The sequence below is a fragment of the Peromyscus eremicus genome, chromosome 8a (genome assembly GCF_949786415.1).
Source record: "Peromyscus eremicus chromosome 8a, PerEre_H2_v1, whole genome shotgun sequence".
Taxonomy (NCBI): Eukaryota; Metazoa; Chordata; class Mammalia; order Rodentia; family Cricetidae; genus Peromyscus; species Peromyscus eremicus.
The window spans coordinates 30,319,061-30,344,923 of NC_081423.1; the positions used below are offsets into that span (position 1 = coordinate 30,319,061).

General features: G+C 41.9%; 1 protein-coding gene and 1 pseudogene across 1 annotated transcript; one reads left to right on the forward strand and one right to left on the reverse strand.

Moving 5' to 3' along the window:
• The first annotated feature begins 2,454 nt into the window (after positions 1-2,454).
• On the forward strand, positions 2,455-24,959 carry LOC131916554 (hepatitis A virus cellular receptor 1 homolog). Its single transcript, XM_059269909.1, has 9 exons — positions 2,455-2,503; positions 4,649-4,987; positions 9,039-9,086; positions 9,465-9,572; positions 12,815-12,883; positions 16,874-16,923; positions 19,965-20,076; positions 21,438-21,474; positions 24,845-24,959. The coding sequence occupies exons 1-9, from the start codon at positions 2,455-2,457 to the stop codon at positions 24,957-24,959; spliced, it is 927 nt and encodes a 308-aa protein (XP_059125892.1).
• LOC131915976 (large ribosomal subunit protein eL19-like) lies at positions 7,371-7,960 on the reverse strand (annotated as a pseudogene).
• Positions 24,960-25,863: the final 904 nt, after the last annotated feature.

Sequence of the window (25,863 nt, forward strand, 5' to 3'; positions counted from 1 at the left end):
GGTTCCCTGCTCCTTGAGAGAGCTGAGGTGGGGTTGTCAGAAGGACATGACATGGTCTGATTACACATTTACCATCTGTCTCATTGTTTGTAAATTTATTTGTTAGTTGCTCACATACCCGTGTAAGTTGCTTGCACAATTCTGGGTATTTTACATCCTTATTGTGCTTAATCATACTCCTCCATCCTTAGTTTATTAATTATAACTGCATTGAAATAAAAATCTCTCAAAAATCCTTCTTATGGACATTGGGATTTGGCCTGGTCCTAGGTCATAGTAAAACTAGTATTGAAAGATGTTGCCTTTCAAATGAAAAAGGCATGTTTAATTCTGTGTGAACCACACTAATATTTTTTTCTGCTATCTTTTGCCTGTACAAAATGCAGTCCTTGAGCCCATGAGATGCCTCAATAGATAAAGGTGCTTGTCACCAATCCTGAAGACCTGCGTTCAATGCTCAGAACCAGCATTATAGAAGGAGAGAACCAACTACCCATAGCTGTCATCTTACCACATGTGTCCCCTGGTATGTTCATGCTCTGCCTGACACAAAAAATATTTAAATGGAATGTTTAAATATTAGAAAAATTCTGCTCTTATTCCAAAGAAAATTCGGGATTATTGTGATCTAAATTGGAGTGACCAATGCTCGGGAACACAGTGTAGGTTATTTCATCATGAATATCATGTTCCACTGTGGTAGAGGCTACACAAATGTTTATAGTTCCAGAACAAAAGAAAGTCATTTTTCAAGTACCTTGGTGGGAACATTGGGCAGATGGGATACAACAGAATACAAAAATCCCTTATATAGATTTCTGATGTTCTATAATTCTTAGCTATAGGGTTGGTTGAAGCTAGCTGTGTGAAAATGTAACAGTACTTCCATAAGTTGTTCCTGATTGTCTTAAGGATGTTAGCCTAGATGCAGAGGTTGGTAGTAAATGGCTACTGAGGAGACCAGAGAGAAATAATAGTATTTTTGGCTGTTGAACTTCAACATTCCATCCCTTCACCAGTCTCCTGGCAGGATCTTCACAGAATGGATTCTACAGGGATTCTACAACTTTAGTAGTTGAGAAAGACTCTAGTGTTCTTCTCAAGCATCAAGTAGAGACAGAAAATAAAAGGATTTCAAGCCACCAGGAAGGTGCTTACTCCATGGTAGATCTCATATAGTCACTCAATTGGATTCCAGAATGTGGAGAAGGTTTTCTTTGGGAATCTAGAAAGCTATTAGCCATCACTGTCTGTTTCCTTCATTTTATGAGCAAGTAGGCCACAGGACATCCTGTGAGATGGCTCAATGACAGTGAGCATGTGTCAAGAAAGTAGCCAACTATGTGAGACAGTGAATGCCCAAGTACATGACCCTTCCTCAATAAAAATCTAAAAGGACAGAATGGTACCATGTAAAAAAGTAAGTTGTGTCTCATGTTGGTTTTGTATGTTCTGAAGTTGTCTTGCAAAAGAGAAATAAGATGTTTAAAATGTCCATGAAAATCATTGTTTGGCCACCACTTTGCAGTATTAGATTTCTGATGTCTTCTCAGTACAGGGGCTGCTAGTGTGAATACTGCAGGGAGCAAGGCCTGAAGATGCTGAGCTCATGGAGGCTTCATGAAAGCCATTACTATCTTTAAGACTGGTAACAAGGCACACTTTCCTCTCTGAGAAAAGTCATGGAATCTTCTGACTAGAAGTAGAGTTAATGACGTACTAGGCACGCTTATTCATGTTTTTATGGTTTACCAATTAAAAAACAAATGTTGATATCGAGATGTTGGAATCTGAAGATAGGTAACATCCATCATAAATGGACTTAAAAGTAGCTGCTTAGAGGTTCCATGAGGATTTGCTGCCTGCGGATAAACAGCCCAATGTCTCCTTCCTAGCAGATTCTCCTAAGAGCTGAGCAAACATCATTGCTATTTTATGTAGGATGAAATTTAGGCACAGAGGGGCTCTGTGAATGCAAAGTTTCAATATGTACCAAGTGCTTTTCTAGGTACCTCTAGACATCCCTCAGGAAGATGTGGTCTCAGATACCATGTGTAGCAGTATTCTAGCTCAGGACATCTTGCTAGTTATTAAGGTGGTCAAGATTCAGGGACTAACCACTGTATCTACTGGGCAGAAACAGCTCTGTGTCCACCAGGAGGCAAGTGCATCTTTGCCATTAGAAGGCTGGTCTCTTTTAGAGTTCTACCAGAGAACACACTCTTGTCTCTGTCTTCAGTTTTCTCTGTTTGCTGCCTTATCTATCTCATGACCAGAAGTGAGATTGGTGGCTGAATGTGAGGGAGGACTGGGAAAGAAGGGGGGATTTGGGAGGACAGCTGTCCCTAGCAGAGAGGCCTAAGTGATTCATAGTCGAGTGGATCCACGCCCTGACACAGTGTGCTGAGTGCAGCAGCTAACCAGTGTCTTCTCGTTATCCTTCAGGTCAACACCATGATGCATCCTCAAGTCTTCATTTCAGGCCTCATACTGCTTCTCCCAGGTAAGTGAGTAGGTGAGCTGGGGGATGCTGAGGAGGCTAGAGCTGACAGAAGAGACGACAATCCTCAGGCCTTTTTTATTATGGCTTATGTCATGAGCAGAGAACCAGGATAAGTTGTAGCTCCAAAGAACTTTCTTAAACTATATGAATTTCAAAAGTCATGGCTAAATAAACATGATCCCCAAGAACATGTCAGGCAAGAGTGAGAACACATGCATGCATGTGATGGACAAGTAAGGGTGAGTGCATGTGCATGTATATGTGAGTCAACTGTTAACAAAAAATCAGAACCAGAATCTTCCATGCAGGGTAAAAGAAGGAATAACATAATTATCTTAGAGACAGGGTCTAAGTTAGTTCAAATTGGCCCCTGACTTCATAGCTAGCTGAGGATTACCTGAAACTTTTGAGCCTCCTGCCACTAGGTCTGACATTCTCCTAAAAGTTGAGGTCACTGGTGAGAAATAAAATATATTCCTGTGACTTAATTAAAATAGTATGTGTTTTATTTGTGATCCTAAAAAAGGTATTTGACAAAATCAAGAAATGAGTATCCCACAGAGAAATATAATACTCATTTTAAACAATTACAAATGTGCTTTCTAGATCATATCCCAAACTCACAGCCTAGGCTGCATATAGGTGATTGGTTAGGGAATCTCACAGTTCATTATTTTGTGCTTTTGTTTGTTTGTTTGTTCCCTGTGCTGGGATCCAACACAGGGGCTAGCATGGGCTAGCCAAGCACTGTATCATTGAGCTGCATCCTCAGCCCTCAGAGTTCCTTTAAAGGCCACTGTGGAAGCTGTTGGTATCATAAATTTTATTCCATCATCCACAAAAGATTTATATTTAATTATTTTAGTTTTAAATCGCATCATTAAGTTATTGGTTACATATTTTCTGACTATGTGGTCTTACTTTGCTAGTGGGTCTTGCTCAAGTTCTGGAATATCATCAACTCATAAGAAAAGACTTCTGTTTAATGTTTTTTTGTTTGTTTAGTTGGTGTTACGTTTTGTTTTTCTGTTCCTAAAGTGCTAATCGTAAAGTTGTGAATAAGCCTCAGCCCCTCCTGGTGGTTTTCTAAAACCGTTTCTGAAGACTGACCTTGAAGTTATTAAGATTCTGCCTTGAAGCCAACAATGCTTTTCCAAAGCCCTGGCTCTGCTCTTTGATTAGGAGAGGTGGGAAGAGTTAGTGATTTTGTTGTCATAGCACTGGGGGGGGGGGGGGGGGGAGGAAGGATGGTTTGAGACAGGGTCTCCAAATCCTTGGCCTGTCTTCCTCACTCAACCTCCTAAGTTCTGGGTATACTAGTGAATTCTGGGTATACAAATGAGTTCTGGGTATACAAGTGAGTTCTGGATAAACAAGTGAGCTCTGGATAAACAGGTGAGTTTTGGGTATATAATGGTATACAAGTGAGTTCTGGGCCTACAAGAGTTACTTATGTGCCCAGCTTCTGAAATAAAGTTTTAAATGTTTAATAATGAAACATTTGAGCTGATCTCAGTGGCACTTGCTATTTACCCAGCACTCAGGAGGCAGAAATGGGAAGATTGTCATTTTAAGCCAGTATGAGGCATATAGCAAGACCCTGTATCTAAAAGAAATACACACACTGAAGAAGAAAAAAGAAATGAAAAGTATCTGTGTGAATATCCTACCACAGAATCAGTTCTCTTGTTCACAAATGTAGCCTTAAGTAATCGCACTAAGAAAGAATATGCTAAGAGAAAACTGTTTACAGTCTTCAAATTCAAGCTATAAAACTGGACATTTAATATTAGGTTTGGGGAGGTAGAGTCAGTGGAGCTCTGGAAGTTTGAAGTCAGCCGGGTTTATACAGCAAGTTCCAGGCCAGCCAAGGGTACAAAGTGAGACCCTAGCTCAGAAAGCCAAATGATAACAACAAACATTAAGCTGTCTGTTCTCTTTCATGCCTTCCCCACAAAAAACCCCAAACCAAAACAATAAAACACAAAAACAAAACAGTAAATAAAGAAGGTCTGCAGCTGGGGTTCCACTTAAGTCCCCCTCCCTATATTTTTCTGAAATACAACAACAAAAGCAATAATATTTTAGGAAAATGTTGGGTACTAATTCTACATTTCTTCCCTTTCCCGCTTTTTTCCATCATAGGTGTTGTGAGTTCTCACAGAGTAGTGAAGGGGGTGGTGGGTGACCCTGTCACACTGCCATGTACTTACTCAACATCCCGAGGAATCACTACCACGTGTTGGGGTCGAGGAACATGCTCAGCTTTTCATTGTGTAGACGTAATTATTGAGACCAATGGATACCGAGTCACCTATCAGAGGAGCAGCCGATACCAGCTAAAGGGGCGTATTTCAGGAGGAATCGTGTCCTTGACAATAGCGAATGCTGTTCAGAGTGACAGTGGTGTGTATTGCTGTCGAGTGAAGATCCCTGGATGGTTCAATGATCAGATATTGACCTTTTCCTTGGACGTTAAAGCAGGTAAGCTTTCTTTCTTTCCTTTGTTTATTTCTTGCAAGTAAACTGAGTCCCCTGTTTGCTAATAATTTGTTGTTTTCATAGAACATGGAAACAGAGAGTTCTTAGAAATATGTTTGATTAAACACTTGCTTTTGAGTTGTTTAAAGACATAATTTCCTGTATCTCAGTCTATCCTCTGATGACCATGCTCTCCTGATCCTCCTGCCTCTAACTCCAGTGTTGAGAATACAGGCATGTACCAAACTCAGCCTTAAATATTCTCTTTTGAGGCACAGGATGACTTTATTTGCTTAGATGAAGTCCTAAGATCATTCTTAGCCATGAGCTAAGTCAGGATCCAGGTCCTAAGTGTACTTGGGACAGTCTTGTTGGTCCATGAAACTGCCTCCACTCTCCATCCTGAAACACAGTGGAGAGCTTTATTTAAGCTGGAAGTATGTGACTTTAAGAACTGTCTCTTTTCTGTGGGTCTATCTTAGAATGTTGAATCCCCATCCTCAACACTGTAAAGCCACTCCAGCTCTAACCTGAAAAGCAGACAGGGAAGGGGTCTGCTGCTCTGTGAGCTGATTTCAACAATGGTCAGCTGACCTTGCTGAGCACAGGCCACATCATAGGTGGAGAGTTCTGCTGCCTGTCTGCCCTGCCTTTGGGCCTTTGAAATAGGTCTCTCTCATCTTGTCACACTGGAAATGTCCATATAGAAGAAGGTTCCCTCCAACACATGTTCCCTGTCACTCAGCAGTGTACTAACAGATGAGCAGCAGTGGCTAGGCCATAAATGACGCTGACACACAATTCCCTCCAATGAGCTTTATTAGAATGAAGAGGCCCCAAGGCCGAGGTCAGACCTCCAGCTGGGAGGAAGAGCATTAGACAGAAACAATACCATCTATGAGGTTCATCCCTTGATGGGGTGTGAAGAGGCTTCCAGGGAAGGAGGGGCTTCTCTTTACAACCCAGAGAGGAGTTTCATTAAGAGCAGGACTGTGTGTGTGTAAGAGAGAGAGAGGGAGAACGAGAGAGAGAGAGAGAGAGAGAGAGAGAGAGAGAGAGAGAGAGAGAGAGAGAGAGCGAGAGAGAGCACTGCTATGACTAGAATGGTAGGTCTACAGAAAATCCTCTTCAGAGAGCAGCCTGCAGAATAATCCTCTCAGCATTCCCACTGAGGAGTCTCAGGCTGGTCCCCAGAGCAAGGAGAAAGTCTGACTTGTTATATTTTTTAGTGGTGGAGGTGTTAGCTGCTAGGTCTCAGGATGAAGGCTAACTAAGGTGTTCATTATCATATCAAAGCAGACACTGGCTGCCATTCTCTCAGCAAGACCAGTACCTGGCATACCCAGCCTCCTCCCTAAATTCTCCAGCCCAGAAACTGGGCTGGCCTGCCCCTCCCCCAGCTGCTCTTCCCTATGTAACCCAGTCATTTTGGCTAGGCAGGCCCTTTTGGGTTCTTGACCTCTTGGCCCCTATTCTTGGCTCCTGCTTTCCCCTGCTCTCACATGGGGAGTTCAGTTTGCTGGTCAAGTTCACTCTGGACCCTTTTGGATGCCTCTGTCTGTTTTCACCCTCATATCTCCAATAAATCATCTTCTCCATCTTCCTTTTATTAATTTTTTTTCCATTCAGGAAGGAAGTTTCCTATCATGTGGTTTAGTTTTCCATAGCATAAGTGACAGAGAGTATCGAACAGCCAGATGTTGGTTAGGTCCATAAATAGGGGGCTGCTGTTAGGGCACATAGCAGACAGCTTCTTAACCTTGTCAGAGAGCAGCAGGGAGGTGGGGCTTGACCTATTCAGACTGTGGAATCTGGGGATCTGGTCTACAGGTGTAAACCGTTGTTTTAACAGTATGAAGTTCATGGAATCCCCAAATCTGGACTCATTGCATTCTCTCTCTCTCTCTCTCTCTCTCTCTCTCTCTCTCTCTCTCTCTCTCTCTCTTCTACTCCTTCCTCCTTCCCTACCTTCCTTCCTTCTTTCCTTTCTTTCTTACCTTCCTTTTCTTTTGTTTTTTGTTTTTTGTCTTTGTAGCTCTTGCTCTCTTTGAACTTGGTCTTAGACATGTCGGCCTTGAACTCAGAGAGATAATCCAGAGTGCTGCGATTAAAGGAATGTTCCACAAGTACCAGGTTTTACATTTTCCTTCTTGAGTCAGATATCTTGATATTCTTGCATTGATTAAAAGAGTAGGTTCATGAGGACTTCCTGGCTTCTGATGCTGTTCCTAATCTCTTTTTACTTAAGGTTTGCACAAACATTAGAAATGAAGTTAGGTTTAATAGAAATATTCTGTCTCCATATTTTTTTAAGGCTTGTTTTAATTTAATGACTGATCCACCTGAGGCCACAGGCATCCCACTATGTACAGACATGAGGGAAGCTTTATTTCTTGGTCTCTTACTCCTTGGACAGAGTCTTGATGATCTCCTCTTTCTTGGCCTGGAGATGTTCCTCCTGGTGCTTTCGGCCTTCCTTGGTCTTAGACCTTCAAGCCTCAGCCTGGTCAGCCAGGAGCTTTTTGTGGGCCTTGTCTTACTTCAGCTTGTGGATATGTTCCATGAAATCCACTTGTTTTTTAAGACATTCCCCTTGACCTTCAGATACAGGCTGTGATACATATGGTGGTCAATCTTCTTGGATTCACCGTATCTCCTGATAAGTCGGCGCAGGATTCACATCCTTCTCATCCAGGTCACTTTCTCGGGCATTCGAGCGTTGGCAGTATCCTTCTGCTTCCCTATGCCCACATGCCTGCCCTTCTGTTGAGCAAAACTGTTTTTCTGGTATCGAGCCTGGGAATGGACAGTTACAGTCTTCCGGATGATCAGCTCATCCTTGATCAGCTTTCAGATCTGCTGACTGGAATTGGCATTGGTGATTTCATTGGTCTCTTTGGGGTCCAACCAGATCTTCTTTTTACTACAGCAGAGGATGCTAGAGGCAAGCCTCTTCTGTAGCCTGAGCATACTCATGGCTGCCCTGTCTCCATTTTTTTCAATTAAGAACATTATTCTTTAACCTATGAACTTATAGACTCTGTTATTTATTCATCCATTTACTTACTTTTATGTTGAATTTGATTTTTAAAACTACATTTATTTTTATGTGGCTGTGTGTGAATGATGTGTATGTGGTGGGTTTGCATACCACCTCACAGGGAACATATGTCTGCTGACACACACAAGCCTGAGTTCCTGGCTGACTGTTAGATTTCAGCGCAACTTTGCCTTGGCTCCTGTACACCGAGACCACCAGTAGCTGCTTGGATGCTATTGATTTGTGATTTGCAGGTTGAACCTGACTAATCCAAAAATACCTAGCCTTTGCTATTCAAAATCTGGAACCTTTTAAGCACAGACTTGATAATACACTTGAAAAATCCAACACCATGAAATTATCATGTGCAGAGTTATCAAAAATTTATAAACTTTCTTTAAAGCTGTATATGTAAAGTACAGACAACTGAATGCTACATCAATCCATGTTTATACTTGAGCCTGACCCATAAGATATTTTCTATATGCAAATATTCCAAATTGTTAAGAAACACTTAAATTCTGAAACCAAACATTTTTGGATAAGGGCTATTGACCTTGTCTCTCTTAGGTTGGAAGAAACCATAGAAGACAATGTCCACTCTCTACCCCAATGTCCAAATCCCGTTTGCATTGCAGCTTGTGTGGGATCTGCATGCTAAGATTCAGAATTGTATGTTGTGTCCTCTCAGGACTGACTGAAGTGATCGTGCTGGGCATGGAAGCTGTGGGTGAAGTCAGTCACCACTGAGAGCAGTCCCAGCATCCACACCCTCTCAGTCTCACAGAGATGCTTAGGGATCTGAGGATCTGACATCTGTCATTTATACAGTATATCCTTAGGAACACAAACTCTGTGCTCAGCACCATGTTGTCAGTGCAGCTAGTCAGTGACAGAAGAACAGAAGTTCAGGAGAGGAGCCTCTCAGGGTTCAGCTTCTCACTGGTGCCATAGCAGAAGTTGTTGTCTCTTCTTGTTGACTGATCCTTGTTTCATCTTGATTTCCAAATCCAGCAATTCCCACAACTACAAGAAGACCCACAACCACAAGACCCACAACTACAAGACCCAAAACTACAAGACCCACAACTACAGCAAGACCCACAACTACAACTAGACCCACAACTACAAGACCCACAACTACAATACCCACAACTACAACTAGACCCACAACTACAAGACCCACAACTACAATACCCACAACTACAACTAGACCCACAACTACAACTAGACCCACAACTACAACAAGACCCACAACTACAACAAGACCCACAACTACAACAAGACCCACAACTACAAGAAGACCCACAACTGCAAGAAGACCCACAACTACAGCAAAACCCACAACTACAGTAAGACCCACAACTACAGCAAGACCCCAAACTATAGGAAGACGCACAATTACAGGAAGACCCACAACTGCAAGAAGACACATAACTGCAGGAAGTCCCACAACTATTGCAACAAGACCCACCCATGTACCCACATCACCCCGAGTCTCCACTTCTACTCCTTCAATACCAACACACACACAGACTCACACACCAGGTACAACCCAATGTGGTTCAGGACCCAGAGTCCTTCTCATGAGAGTCGGTAGGACATAGACACTGAGTCAAGTTAGAAGCATAACATAGGTGAAGAGTGCTTAGCTGGGCCAACAATAGCTTCACAAAGTCTGTAATTTCCCAGTCATAAGTTATATTCACCCTCAGCCGTGCAAGAGCTTGTAGATGGAGGACACCTGTATCTCCATATCAGATTCCTTAGGGATTCACTACTGTGGTAATATATTGTGTCCCCCAATATATTGTGCACCCTAGTAAAGCTTAATTGAGAGATCAGAAAAACAGAAAAAAGCCAGTCATGTTGTTACCACTTGATAATCCTCAGCGAAAGAGACCTACTTCCTATATACCCATGCCTATATGACTCTGTTCTGCATCTCACTTCCTCTTTCTCCCCAGCTACATTAGTTCCTGTCTGTCTGTACAGAACTCCAGGACTCTATGGCTTATTGCTGGGATTAAAGGTGTGTGTCACCATGCCTGGCTCTGTTCCCCAATGTGGCTTGTTTATTAAGGTGCACAATATATTGGGGGGGGGGGACACAATATATCACCACACATTACTAGCCAGACTTAGATGGATCATTGATCTAGGATAGCTGATGAGGATGATGGGAATCTGGTCCAGCTGGACATGACTTTCTGATAAAAAACTAAGGAATGACTGAGAACTAGGGTCAGGGTAGGGAGACTCTTGACCCTTTACATCCATCCTGGAATTGGGCCATCCAGCTGAGGCCACAGTTCAGCGAGGCTATCATTTAGCATTTCCTGAGCATTTGGCAGTATGCTGTGTGCTTCATGATGCAGAGTTTAATTCTCAGACACTGTTGATATTTTATAGTGACAGGAACTGACAGGGCCAGAAAGCTCATGGTGGAAGTTATGAAGACAGAAAGTGGCTCAGACTCTGTCCCTGTTCACTTGGGTTGGAAGCTGGCTCTTCTGGTTCCAGGGTCAGACCTTTGCCATTAGCATGGATGCTTGGAGGGTTTGTAGCATTTCCACATCCTCACTGGAAAGGCATCCTAACACTACCCTTTTAAAGAGGCAGTGGACGCCATATGAAGTTTACTTTAAGGATCTCTCAATTTATTCATGTAACATGAAAACACAAGTAAGTCCTTTGTAGGAATGAAAAAACACACACATCTATTAGAAGGCTTAGGAAGTGATTTAACATGCACATGCTTTTGATGAAGCCATGTAATACATACTTCATTTTACCTCCAGGTAAAGTTAATATTAATACATAGGAACTGAACTTACAGATGGGGAGAAGCATGCCATCCTGAAGGCAAGTCTGGGTTCAAACCTTCTCCATCTAGGAGTGAAAAGATAGCTGTGAGAGGGGCTCGAGCTTCCTAGAAACTGTCCACCCCCGCCCCCCCCGAGGGAGGGCTGCATTCTGACAAGCGGAAGAAGCCGCACAGCTTTCTGTTGTTGTTGTTCTTAGGGTAATATGATGGGTGATATTTTTTTCCCTGTCCTCTGATTGGCCTTCCAGTACTTTCAAGCAGGAGGACCCTGAAGGACTGGGCTACACACCAAGTGTGCAGAGAGCTCTAGGTTATAACTGGGATGTTAGAGCACAGGATTTGTGAGAACAACCCTCTCTTCCAGGCAGCTGCACACACTAGAGAACTGTGAGATCTCTCAGGATTGATAGAATGTTTCAATACTTTGTTTCTTCCTGCTTCAGGGGATGGGGTTCATGGGCTGAGTTTCAAGAACTTGGAGAGGTTATTGACTTTATGGAAACTACAACTGAGATTTAGAAGAGAAGTATTGGTCCATGAGCCTAGATGACCTCCTGGGAGGGGTTTAGTATAATCTTATATTTCTATTGTTAGTTTCCTAAAGAATTGTAGTTGAGGTTTGACTATCCAGTCCAGGGAGAAAGTAACACTCTGGCTACTGTAAAAAGGACACATATCCTCACATACATGTCTTATCTCATCCTAGTTGCCCCAGATACTCTTCATGGACTATAGGGTGTGATGTAGTAAGAACAGGAGAAAGTGACCCAGACACTTGGGAGGGAAATTAATCTCATGATGCCTTTTATCAAGAACTGAATTGGGTAATGTGTGACCATCTGACATTTGTGTTGTCCTATCATTAGTTCTGAAGGACAGTCACATTTTTTTACATGTTTCAGTGTCAGGACAAAACAGGACAGTAGTGCAGAACAGGAGGGTGTTGTTCAAATGTAAGGATCAGGTTGTAGTGAGGTAGGGGATCCATAAAGACCCTGAGGAGCCATGAGAAGTCCAGGTTTAGATATTCACGTCTGGAAACAACCAACTTACTCAAAGACCCTCTCTTGTTCTGAAAAGGGGATCATTTAGAGGACCCCAGAGAGGCAAGTGCTCAGCTCTGCAGGTGAAGTGAGCTGTGGGTGAGAACAACGTAGGGACTCCAGAAGAAAAGGGAAACACAGGCTGCACTAGAGTGTTCCATGAGGAAGACTTTGGTGAGCAATGGAAGATGAGTCAGAAAACACAGGAAGTCACTGTTAGTACAGGAATGGATGGAGGACAGGAGACCTTGTCTCAGTCTGTCACTCAACCAACAATTGACCAACCTCAAGAGAGAGAGAGATAGAGATAGATAAATTGATAGATGACAGATAGACAGACAGACAGACAGACAGATAGATAGGAATTCCACCACACAAGGCAGCCTGAAGTGTAGGATTCATGCCCTGGGTGATCCTGCTACCTTGAGAAGAACTCAGTGATGAAATGGTCCGTCTATTCCATGTTGTTCAGTGAGCACATCTCCATGGAAAGAAGTGTGAATAATCTGGGGCTTGACTAAAGCCTACAGTGAAGAGGGTAGTGAGAAACCTCCAGGTCCCTCTCCTAGAAGGTCAAATGACCCTTGTCTTGATAAAGTGTAATCTTAACTGAGTGTTCGATCCTCCATGTGTTAATATTGACTGTATGGGTCAGAGGAGTTCAGGAGTCTAGAATGGAAAGTATGAAATAATTCTGAATCCGGATAAAGCTGTCCAGAATATTAGGACACAGATCACTTGTTCAGACAGTGCCCTTCTTTGGGTACATTTCTCAGAGGAGTCAGCTGATGCAGAAATGGGTAGGAAGGAGCCATTCCTACTTAGAGGCTGAGGAAGGTGACAGTAAGTTTTGTTTCTATTTGCTTTGGTGGGGGCCAAACTCCAAAGCTGAAACAGTTCTTGCATTGTTCTCATTCCAGAACCCACTACGATTTATCCACATCAGACAACAGCTGAGGTGACAGAAACCGTATTCTATACTCTTGCAGGTAACTAAGTTCTCCTCCCTTATCCCCTTGGAAGGTCCAGATCTTGATGAAGCTGGTGAAGAATAGGTACCCTCTGCATCAATACAGATCTGACATTGTAAGTGGTGTCAGGGACAGAGACACAGCTCCATTCTACACACACAGCATCCTCAGTTGGTCTCTGCCCTCATAAGCTCCTCCATTCAGGCCAAACTAAGCTGTGTGGCTTCTCTGAAGAAAAGAATGTCAGGAACAGTTAATGTGATGGAGTGTTGATGATATTTAACTCAGGTCCTAAGCACCTGGTCATTATGAAGAGAGATGCTTAGGAAAGGTATAGGGCACCCTGGGACAGGTGTATGACTGCACCATGTAGAGCACTTAGGTTTCTTTACATTGAGTATACATGTGATGTGGTGGCTTTCAAGTCGAATCTCTGGAGGTTTCTAGGAACTGCCGCATCCTTCTTGTTGCTGTTGATTCTAAACAATGCTCCAAGATTTACAACAAATTTATAGTTAAATAATATTCTTCCATAATCAATATTGTAATTTGGATTTTCAAGGAATATTTGTTTATATTGAAGAATGGGATTGAAAGGCTAAAAACACGAGTGTCTACATCATTTGACCCTCAACAAATGTGACTTTTTTGTTGTTTATGCCAACTTTGTTTGCTATGTCTATGAACAGCATTGATTGCCTCAGTAGGAAATTCTGTCCTTAATTAGTGTTTCCCTGAAGCTTCTCGACTTTGTCAATAGAATAAGCAATACAGTCACCCTCCTGTTCATCCTAGAACAATGAACCATTTCCTTCCCCTGTGCCTCAGACTTCCCTTCTGTGGCTCATTGATTACTCCTGCCTTTCTATCCTGTTCCTGTCTTGGCTAACAGTTGTGTGACTTACAGAAGTAACCACTCTCTTGAATCAGTTCCTTTATTTTTTTTTCTGTTCCATTACTTATTCAATGAACATAATGCCACTTGATTTTTTAAATGTAAAATTAGTTTATTGTAATCAATTCTACAGAACATTGTGTTGTGAAGTGTGATGAGCGGCTTGGGTCATACTGCAAAGGGGGTAAGCCATAGACACGATGACAGCCACACTGTTAGGCATAGTGCCTGGAGGACTGGCAGCAAGCAGCTGTAGATGGACTTTCCTCTGGGCTGCCAGCTCACAAAAAATGACACGGAGACTTATTATTAGTTATGAAAGCTTGGCCTTAGCTTAGGCTTGTTCCTAACTAGCTCTTATAACTTAAATTAACCCCTATCTTTAAATCTACTTCTGTTTTTAATGTGGCTCAGTTACCTCTACTCTGTACTCTCATCCTGCTTCCTCTCAGTCTGGCTGGCACCTCTGCTTTTCTTCCTCTCCGAGTCCTCTCTGTCCCGAGAAGTCCCACCTAACTTCTTCCTGCCTAGCTATTGGTCATTCCGCTCTTTATTAAACCAATCACAATGACACATCTTCACACAGTGTCAAGGAATATTCTGCAACAGGTAGCTGCTATGACTTGGGAACATCTACATCCATGTGCCTCTTTTACAAAGCAAATGACTCAGTTTGATTCCCAAGCTCATCACTGGACTTGGTTCTTTGGGACTTAAACTAGCGAGCCTGCCTCCCTGGTGTCTACACTAACCTTGTCACTTAAACTTTCTCCAGTGTAGCAGGGTCTCCTCTTCAGCCTTGTCTATCTTAGGTCACATGGGAAATCTGAGGTTGCACTGTGGTCTGAAAGTTTGTGTCCCCATAAATTCCTTTGGTAATGTTTAATCCTCAATACAGTAGATTAAACACTGAGGTCATCAGGAAGGTGATTAGGTTATAAAAGTAAGAAGGTTGTGCACAGTGTTAGATCCTTTTTAAGAGGGCTGATGGGCCTGGTTTTCCCTTTCCTTCACTTGGGAACACACAAAAAGTATCACCTATGAACAGAGGAGTCTCAGCAACTGCCCAGTCAGCTTGTGTCTGGATCTGGGACTTCCCAGCCTTTAGAACTATGACCGGTGCATTTCTTTTGTTTCTAATTTACTCACTCTAAGTAATTTTGTTGTAGCAACCCAAATGGACCCAGGTGGGTTGAGCATACCAACGGCAGCACCAAAATAGGCTTGCAGCACTGAGACCCTAATTCTCACTCACTCAGCCCCCACTCTTCACACTCTGGTTGGTTCCTATAATACTTCTTATCCTTCAAACTATAGTGGCATGTCTTGCTTAATCAACTATGGTGATGCTGAAGTCTGCCATCTTTCTCAGCCAGCTCTATGCTATCCATCATGGTAAGCTGAGACTGCCACATGCTGGCCTTTGTGGTTTAGAGCTGTAGATGGATTGAGGCACATTCCAACAAGGCCAGGCCTTGCAGGACTCTGAGTGAATGTCTGTGCTTGAGTGTGCATGTATGTGTGTGTGACTCAATATTCTCAGGAGCTGCTTATCTGTGTTTTCCTCATCCCCATGTGGCCTACTTTTTTTCTAGGCTTTCCGAGACATTAGTTAATTTAAAGTCATATGCAGTGAACCCACAGAGTCAGGAGGGATTAGATAATTGTGACCTTTGGATGTTGAGAGGGAAATCCTCAGTGTGAACTGTTTCCAGGTAGAAAAACAAAAAGGAACAGATACAAACACAAGGCAGCAGGAGCTGCTGTCTGCCACTGTCCTTATCTGTGAAGAAGAAGGAAGGAGGGCGTTCAGGGTATGTAATGCCATGTCACCTAACCCTGGTCAGAGGGGAGCTTTCCAGAGCAGAGCAGGGACTGCAGTACCTGTGTCCCTGGTCTCCTTGAGGCATTTGGGTCTTGTAACTTGAGGCTCCTGGGCTGAGTCTTTTGTGGCTCAAGCACCCATTCCTTGATGAACATTTTGCAAAATCAAGAAATGTTTAGACTGAAAAGGATTTGGATGTCACATGGCCTACTACTTGCCTTTGATAGCTGTGTCTGTCAGGAATCTTACACACCATCCCATTTCATTATTTCATGGCAGTTTTGTTCCTCTTTAGAGACACACACCTTCCAATTTATTCTCCTAATTCTAGGTACACTTCTTTTGGCAAGTTGTTCAATGCTCCTCATTAGATAAACAGTATGATATTTTTAAAGTGAATTCCACAGTATTCACTTTCCTGCTCCCTGTTCCTTCCATCACATAACTATAATAACATCACCAGTGTTTCCAACCGTGTTGAGTGCACATGCACGTATTCCTCAGTACTTATGGGCAACACCTTGATGATGAAGGTCACTTTGCTAATGAATATGGTCAGCATTGAATTCACATTTGGTCTGATTCTGCTTTACCTTACTGAATCACTTTCTCCTATTCCTGAAAGTTTTTACTTATGGGTTTAAGTCACAAACAGAGCCTAGACTGTAGATGTTGCCTTAACCTAGTTATTGTCTTTGGCTCCTGGTAAGGCTATCACAGAGAGTAAAATGTACATAAACACAGTAAAGTGAGAATGAGGATAAACACAGTAAAGTGAGAATGAGGATGGCTATGAGTCACTCATCTTTATTCTGCTGGGCAATGCCAGTTTTAGCGGTAGTTGGGGACTCCCATAGACCTTTAGTATTTCCACTCATTGTGTGGGCACTGTGTGTATGTTACCAACTGAGATGTCTGTCTTTTGCTAAAATTAGAAGTATGGAGTCCTCTGATGTTCACTGCTTCATCTGTAAAGTGCACTTAAGGGAATCCTTGTCAGGATGTCACAACCCATATATGCCAGATATCGGCAAAAGGAGGATTCTGTGTTTCATTCTTAGACACATGGAAACAATGAAAACAATAGATCACTTGTTATAAAATAGACATTTCAAATGTACTTCAAATATCTAAATGTTCAAATCTTGCTGTTCAATGAATGTCTTGCCATATTTAATTCTAACCCTTACATATTATAAGACACATTGGCCTTGTGGGTAATATTTACAGATGTAGAATAAGATCTAAATTTTTGTAATTATAATTAATTTTCCCTCTTATTGAGCAGATTGGAATTACACTGTGACATCCTCAGACGACTTTTGCAGTAATTACACTGTAAGTATATTCCTCCCCAATTTATTAGCCATGTTCACTTGTATATCTTCTGGGAAACAATTTGTATTTAAAGACTTTGTCTGTAAAATTAGTTCACAGATATTTGCATCAAAAAAGAAGAAGAAGAAGAAAAGAAAAAGAGTCAGATATAGTGGTATATTCCTTAATCTTAGGACTCAGGAGTTAATACAAATATCAGAAGGTTGCAGCCAGCCTGGACCATTAGGCTACTTGTGACCATTCTCGATAGGGCCCACTGGTGATATTTTTTCCACACACAAACCTCCACATAAGGTATTAACGTCTTAGACATTATTAATTTTGCATAATTTTTCCTAGACTTTCTGTGTACTCAGCATGAGAAAAATCCTCTGCTTCCAGGATTCTTGCCAGAGTTCTATCCTACAAATAGCAGAGGGAAATCATCAATAGAATTTATTCTCTTTTGACTCGAGAAAGAAGCAACATTTGTCTTAGTATGTGTAAGTAGTGCAGGAGAAATGGTGGTTGAAGTAAGACAGGAGCCAGATAGGTGGTTGTGAGGATTATTTGGCTGTTGGAAGCAATAGAACACTTGTTAGCATGTACAAGGCCTTGGTCTGGAGTGCCCAAAAGCATTCAGCAACAATAAAACCCTCAAGACAAGGTGGAGATCTATATAGGGCAAAATAACCTAAGGCTTTTGTGCCTATTGACAGTCAGAACATAACAAGTAAAAGCTGAGTGTGATTTTTTTATTTGTTTGTTTTTTGAGACAGAGTCTCATGTAGTCCAGCTGTCCTTGAACTCACTGCATAGCTGAGACTGACCTTGAACTCCTGACCTTTCTGCCTCTGTCTTTCAAGAACTGAATTTATAGGCATGGACATAACTGACCCCCTTCCTTGAGAAATAATCTTATTTCATACCTCAGGATAGCCTAGAACTCACAATCTTTCTTCCTCAGCCTACTGAGTATTGGAGTTATAGGCCATTGTCACATGCCCAGGTTGACACTAAAAATGTAATAATCTAATTGACATTAGCATCCAGTGGTCTGCAGATATGGAAAGAATCTGTATTTACTAGTTAAATATCAGAAACCATTAAGTACATGTTGCTAAGGGAGCAGACTTCTGGTTCTGCATATCCAGGTTGTTCTTGCCCTCAGTTACCTGAGTAACAGTCATTCTTAGCAGCCTGAAGAAATAATTTAGAGTTAAATTCAAAATAAGTCATAGCAGAATCAGGACTCTTAAGATATCAAGCTACGTTTAGATGCACTGAAAACAATGTACAGCAGCACATGACTTTGTTTTCAGGGTGTTTCTTTGTTTGTTTATTTGAGACAGAATCCCATTGAACTCAGATTAGCTTTGAAAGGTCTACATTCCAAGTAGGCTCTGGAACTCCTGACCCTCCTGCTTCTATTTATCAGATCCTGGTATTAAGGTGTGTATGCCCATGCCTATCAGTTGTAGCTTACATCTTGAACCAATACATCAACTACCTGGACTCTGTTTAATGAAAAAAAATTCAACAAAATTTGTTAAGAACAATGAGAGAGGATTAGCATTGCTGTCATTCATAATCAGGAAAATGTTATGAAGTAAATATTCATGTGGTTACAGTAAACACACATACACTCCAAGTACTCAGGAAGTGTAGGAAGAAGGATCATAGATTCGAGTTCATTGTCAAATAGTTAGATTCAGGCCAGCCCAGGACCAGGAGACCCTGTTAGAATAATAAACAAACCTTATTTTCTTCTATGTTCTCCACAGAATCCCTTTCCTTAGAACCCTACTGAACAGGTTGTTTGGGGATGTAGAGACAGAGCTCGCAGAGCTTGAATAACTTGTCCATGGTCTCCCTGACTAGGCAGAGGAGCTGGGATTGTGACTCTAGAGATGAGGCTCATACAGGAACAAAGACCTGGTCTCTATTTCTCCACTTCCGTGCAGTTAAACCATCCCATGGGCACTGTTTAGTGTTGGTAGATTAGTGCTAAGCCATTAGAGGGGCCTCACCTGCTCCCCAGCCTGTCTCCTGCTTATTCCAGTATGTGGTGATCCCTGGTCACCTGTACTATGGCAGTAGGGGAGAATCTGCATTTCTGTCTGATCACACAGTGCTATTCAGGCTGCATCCCGTAAGAGAGTCTTCCTACTATTTTTAGAAAGTTATTAGATATAGTTGTATTGTTTCCTTTTTTCTCAACCCACTCCAAATCCTTCCACATACTCCCTCCTTCTTTTCTTTCTAATTCATGGTCTCTGTTCCTTTAATTGCTAATATATATATATATATATATATATTACATAAACATATATATACATATAATATATGTTATAATTATATAATATGTAATATATTAATATATTAATATATAATATATTCCTACCAACTGCATATGATGTGTTATATATTACATATATTCATATTTAATATATATGTATTCCTAAAAATGTTAATATAACCTGCACAGTCTGTATGTTATTTGTGTGTATATGTTTCCAGGCCAACCATTTGGTATTAGAAGTTTATAAAGACCTGGTATCTTGAGTTATGTTTACATGACAAGTAGGGTCTGTGATGGAAGACCAGACCAGCAGCGGAGCGCACTGAGAGCAAGTTAACTTAGAGATGGGCTACTCTTTTTTTTTTCTCTTTTAATATCATGATGCATTTAGGATACCCTACTGACTATTAAAGCAGACATAATCACATACATGATGAATGAACCTACATTAAGCATGAGGTTAGAATTTTGACTGAGGTATCCACCCATGTAATCACCACCTCAATCAACATAGAACACGTTTCCATCATCATCAAAGATATTGAATTCACACTGTCTTGGAGTTGTGCTGCCCGATAGCACTTCAGATCCTTGCGTCTTCCTCATATTTCAGAGTAGCCACAGTCCAGAAGAGATGAAGCTCTAGGAATTAGAGTCTAGGTTAAGGTCAAGCACATGTTTTCTGTTCCTCTCACTTGCTGTCCCTGTGTTTACTGCTGTTTATTTATTACTATTGTTGTTTTATTTATTGTTTCCTTAGGAATCAATCCCTTCACAGGAGTGGCAGAAGAACACGACTAATGGCTTCTATGTGGGCATCTCCATGGCTGCCCTGCTGCTGCTGCTGCTTGTGTGCACCCTGGCTGTCACCAGTAAGTGATTTCACAACTGTCCCCAGGGAAGGAGAGACAGGGCTCTCTGACTGTCTTTAGCAAGTGCACAAGTCACAGGGACTTGGAGTTCATGTGGCTTCCATATCCCCAGATCCAAGACACACTTGGTAAACATCTACTCCCCAAGGGATGTGTTAGGACCCACAAAACTCTGCAGGTGATTTCTGGTACCTGGTGAGTGCTCTGTTCAGTGATCTTGAACCATTGATGCTATGTCTCCAAAGATTCCTACTCTGTAAAACTTGGCCTCATGTGGTTGACATTGGTACTGACCTTACGAGGTAGCTGAAGATCACCTTAAACTCCAGATCCTCCTGCCTCCAACAACGAAGTACTGGGCTCAAAGGAATAAGCTGCAGTTCTTAGCTGCACTCTTGTTCCCAACTCTGTCCTTTGTATCTCAGTTGTTGCCATCATAAGGGAAACATATTTTCCATAAAATAAATTTCATGCACAAGAAATTTTGGATAGGCTTGATTATTTTTTAGGTCACTGTAAGACTTTGATGTGTTCTCTCCTTTCCCACCCATGGGATCTTTCTTGTTTCGAATGATGATACTGTCGAATATTCTGGAACATATTTAGTAGAAAAGTCAATTGAGTCATTGGTGGGAAACCCCTTGACTAATGCTGAACAGATGATTTGAACGTGGCACCCAGGCTTACATGGCCCTTTCCATGAGTTGTTCATCTGTACACAGTGTTTCTCTCTGTGTAGTCCATTTCCTGTGTAAGAACTTCAGCCATGGACTTTACAAAATACCATGCATGAGCCCATTACTGACTGTTTCACAGGAAGTGGGGAATAAGAATACGCCTGTCAGATTTCAGATATTTTCCTTAATTATTTAAAGCTGTTCATCCTAAATCATTATTTAAGGTGGATCTAGTGTCATGTGTTTATTATACCAGCATTCTACAAGTCTATGGCTAGCCTGGGCTACATATCAGAGCATGTCTAAAGGGGAGAATTATGTTGCAAGGTAGTAAAATTCCACAAATGTGTTCCCTTCCTTAGTCCAAAGTTGTTATCCTTCCCTTACTGGCTTTTTCTCTAGCAGCCCATTAGAAAAGAATACAGACTTTTTGTTTGTCTCAGTGAACAATAATTTACCAATCTCATTCTATCAAATTAGGCCATGTGGATGAATATACCAGAGGATGAATGAAAAGAATATCCTTCCTGCAGGGTACAGGAAGGAATTACCCAAATTTACCAGGGCATTGTTCAATCAAAAACAAATTCAATATCCTTGATTAGGAGAAAATATCATGAGTGTTTCTGATGGCATGTTCAATTTTTCTTTCAATTTCTCTCACCACCTTCCACACCAATTTAGGGTATATCTTTATGAAAAAGAAGTCAGAGTCTCTAAGGTAAGCTGGTATGGACTGTGTTGATTCTTTTTGAACTAACAGTCTTGAGAATGTCTCTCTATGCTCTCTTTTACTACTAAATCATTCTTTACTACTGTATTCATTGATTGGTTGGTTGATTTGAAGCATGGTCTTATTATGTGGCCAGGCTGGCCTGGAACTTGCTATTTAGCTTAGGCCAGGCTGGAACTCACAATCCTACTGCTTCAGACTCTTTGGTTTTGGGATTACAGTGTGTTCCACAATGCTTGACCCCCATTTTGTACATTGGATCCCAAAATAAAGTTTAGTGAGTCCTTTTCTTGTTTCCCTAATTTCTCAGAGATATTTTCTGCATTCCGTATTTCCTGCATTTACAGTAGGACAGGAACAGAAGGCTCTTGATCCTCATCTCTTATGGGTAGTCACTGAGTTCTAAGTTTTGCTTCCTGGAGCTGGTGTTGAAGGAGTTGACTTGATCCACTCTTGTTTCCTCAGTGTTTTCTTTCACTGAGTTCCTATTCTATTAAAAACTGATGAAGTGTATCACAGAGCATATAAGCTAGTAGACAGGTCCTTTTAGGTCCTTTTCGGCAAATATGGTGGGGATGACAGGGTTAGAAGGTGGCTGTTTGAGGAAGCCCAAGGGAGCAGAGGATTTAGAGGAAGATCATTTCTGAGGCCCCGGGAGTGTAACGGGATGTGGTATGGCCAGTGTCCCCACACTCCACACCAGTCCCCTCCACTCACTACACTGGTGTCCGCCTCACAGGCTCTTTCCTGCACTTGTCCTGTTTACTGCACTTGGAAGCTCCTTTACTCTCTCCAGTGTTATCTGCCCTCCTCTACAGCCATCTAATATTCTTCAATCGACTAAAGATTGGCTGTCCACAGGATTATGTCTTTAATTAAGTCTAATTCCATGTCCTTCAGGCTGCCTCCATAGACTTACCTGTGTCTGTGGTAAGCACAAGAGCCAAGCCATAGACTGGGTTGTGACCAGTGTCAGGTCATTAGAAGTGCCTGACACAGTTAGTTCTTATTAAGTGTCTGTCACACCTTCCCTTCACAGTAATAAATCTATAAGGTAGGAACTGCTATTAGTCTCATCCTACAGATTAAAAACAGGTCCATTAATATGAGGTCACACTATACTGGCCTCAACCTTAGGAGCCCATGCTTTTAAATCTAACTGGTAAATATAACAGTATAAAACAAACTAATTGTTTCTGCAAATGGAAAGGAACCATTCCTTAGAGTTGGAAGAAACACAGCATTTTAGTCCATACTTTTTGTTCATGTTCTGGTAAGGCATTTTAAAAAAATTTAATTAAATTTTTATCTTTGCATGTGAGATAGAAAGATAAGGGTAGGGGTAAGCAGAGGTGGGGCAGAAACAGGGACAGGGACAGAGACATGGAGAGGATAGACATGAGTGTGTTCAAGTACACCTGCAGGAAGGCCAGTGGAGGACAGGGAGTGTCCTTCTCTATCCCTCACTTTGTCCTTTGAGACAGAGTCTCCCTTGGACCTGCAGTTCACATTGTTTGCTTTGGCAACAGTCAGAAAGCCCCAGTGATCCTCCTGCTTCTGTCTCCCTCAGTGCTGGCTTACAGGGATGCAGGCGATGTTCTACCTGTTACCTGGGGGCCTGCATCTGAACTCTGGTTCTCCTGTTTGTGCAAGGACCATGCTTAACTGCTGAGTCATCTCTTCAGCCCCCAAAGTTACTTTTTAACCACTTAATATAAAAGAAAATATTGGAGAAAACACAACATATAAAGAAGAGGGGGAGAAGTTGGCGGAGGTGGCACATACCTGTTATCTCAACACTCAATAAGTAAATGCAGGAGTACTACGAGTTAATGTCCAGCCCAGACCTCTAGCCACGCCCTGTCTAAAAATAAGTAAATAACACCAGGTATGGTGGCTCACACCTTTAATTCCAGCTCAGCAGACAGACGCAAGTGGGTCTCTATGAGTCCAAGAATGTCTGGTCTATGTTGGAATTTATAGGATAGCCAGTGCAACATAGTGAGACCCTGACAAAACCAAATGAATGAATGAATGAATAAATGAAGGAATGAATTGAACAAATAAATAAATATATAAATAAATAAATAAAAATAAATAAATAAAAAGTAAGAAAAAAGCCACAAAACTAAACTAACCACTGCATGACTCACTCTGGGCATTCTCTCATGACTTTCTCTGTCAGTTATATCACACTGACTCAGGAGTGTCCTGACCCTCCACTGTTTCCCTACATGTGTGACTGTCCCAGGCAGAGTGGAGCTGGAGCTCTCTTGTTCTGTGTAATTCTCAGCACAGGCATGTTCCTTATGTGGCCGACTGGAGATGCTCATTTTTGTTCTGCATTTCAGTAGAAGAAATGACTGCTGTGTACAAATGGTAAAACTCCACTGTGTCAAAACATCACCCCTGAGTTCCTCTGTGTTCTTCTCTGATTTGCCCCTCCATGAGTTCTAGAAGCTCAATGTCAGTCCACTGTGCCTACCCTGACTATCAGGGGCACAGGATGAGCTCTGCAAGTGACGCCCCTTCCACAGCTGTGGGGGTGGGCCAGCTGTGAACATCTGCAGAGCTCTCCTCAAATTCCTTTCAGTCCGGTTCCTGATGTTTGTGTGCTTGTGACATCTGAGAATGTGTGTCATACAGTAATCTTTGAAACTGTGGCACAGACCACCAGCTCCAGTGCAAAGACACTGCTGTGTTGTTTTAATGTTTTTCTACTGCATGTTTAACGTCAGAGGATGAAGATGCTGTGTAGGTTTCAAGACCCTTTCTTTTTAAATAAAAACTTCTTTGTATTATTGTGTACATGATATGTGTGTGTGTGTGTGTGTGTGTGTGTGTGTGTGTGTGTGTGTGTGTTAGTGAAGTGCTGAGGCACCTGTGGAGGTCAGAGGACAGCACTGTGGAGCTGGCTCTTTCCTTCTGCCTTTTCCATGGGTGCTGGGGATCTCACTCAGGTCACAGGCTCCCTAACCCTTTCTAGAGTGTCACAGTGAAAAGTAAATGCACAGGTCGTTCAGGTTTAGGCCAGTTCCCTAATGCACATCCTGATTAGGTACCTCTGTTTGATGAGTAGATATTTATTTAGCTAGGCTTCTCAATTTGTGTTTTATTACATTAGTATCTGAAGGAATCCAATATGAACTACTGTTTTTAAAAATAATTTTTAGTTTCTCTGATGCCTGTTAAACAAACGTTTCTATGACTTAATAGGAGGGCCCTGTGTAGTGCTGGTCACTGTTAATAGTTTTTGTGAATGGGGCTCCTGGAGTTCTGAGCATACATCGTAAATGAAAGTTCTGCTCGGACCTGAAAGGTGACCTCTTGTTCTTTCTTCAATATCTCTCTTCTGCAGCTTGGTAACATTCCATGCATCTACAAATGGATCTTTGCAAAACATAGCAGATGTGCAGTCCCGAGCTGAAGACAATATCTACATAATTGAAGATAGTCCTTACCCTATGGAATGAGTCTCAGAGGCCCTCTGAGGGGCCTTCTGTCTGAGATTGGAAAGACAACGGCATTGGACATTGCAGACACCCTTTCCAGCTCCAGGGCTATTTTCATCCAGCAGTGGTGGAGAGGGTGACCCTCAGCTGTTTGTACTCAAACTCACTGCTAACATCATCTTAATTCTTATGTTTACACTGCCTCAGTTTCTCCACTCACTGCAATGCATTCTCTCAAACATGAACGCTTTTGAATTTTGTGTTTCATTTGTTCAACATAATCATCGGTAGTATAAGAAATAGACTCCTGCTTTGGTTATTGAAACCATTAAGAGAGGAATAGAATTGAAAAGTTAAAAAAAATAGAGTGAGTAGAGGTGTAAGGGGCATCCTGAATTTACAAGCATTTCATGATCATGTTAGATATTTTATTGTAATTTGAAATGTCACTTCCCTCCCCTCCCCAAGGGTAAAATCATGGGCACATGCAGGCTTTAGTTTCCCTAATAGATAAATAGAAGAAATTCTAACGTCACCATTAGAGTTGGTTATACTTTCTCATAGCTCTGGAAATATGATGCATTATTATGTGGTTGATCTAAGATAAGGACGGGTGTTTCATGTCAGGAGAGGTTGCCATGGTGAGATTGGACCAGGCAGACATCAGGGAAGAAAATAGTGGACCAAGGACTGAGTTCATTAGTGCTGTTTCCACTGCAGTCTGACTTGGTGCTCAGTGTCCTGTCCTCACCCACTGGACTTTGAATTAGGTGCTGGAAGGAGACAGTGCAGAAATGAAGGGGAAATGGGGGAGCAGGACCCAGGCTCTCTGCCTGAGAGAAGTCCTGTTCCAGGAGTGACAGAGTTTGGAATTATCACTGGTTTCATTCAGAGTTCTAAATTTATAATTGCCTCCAGATCATAT

Excerpts from the sequence above, each read along its gene's own strand:
- LOC131916554 (XM_059269909.1), top strand. The coding sequence starts at position 2,455 with ATGATGCATCCTCAAGTCTTCATTTCAGGCCTCATACTGCTTCTCCCA. Across the intron at positions 12,884-16,873 it reads CGTATTCTATACTCTTGCAG|ATTGGAATTACACTGTGACA; the intron begins GTAACTAAGTTC and ends CTTATTGAGCAG. Across the intron at positions 21,475-24,844 it reads AAGAAGTCAGAGTCTCTAAG|CTTGGTAACATTCCATGCAT; the intron begins GTAAGCTGGTAT and ends TCTCTTCTGCAG.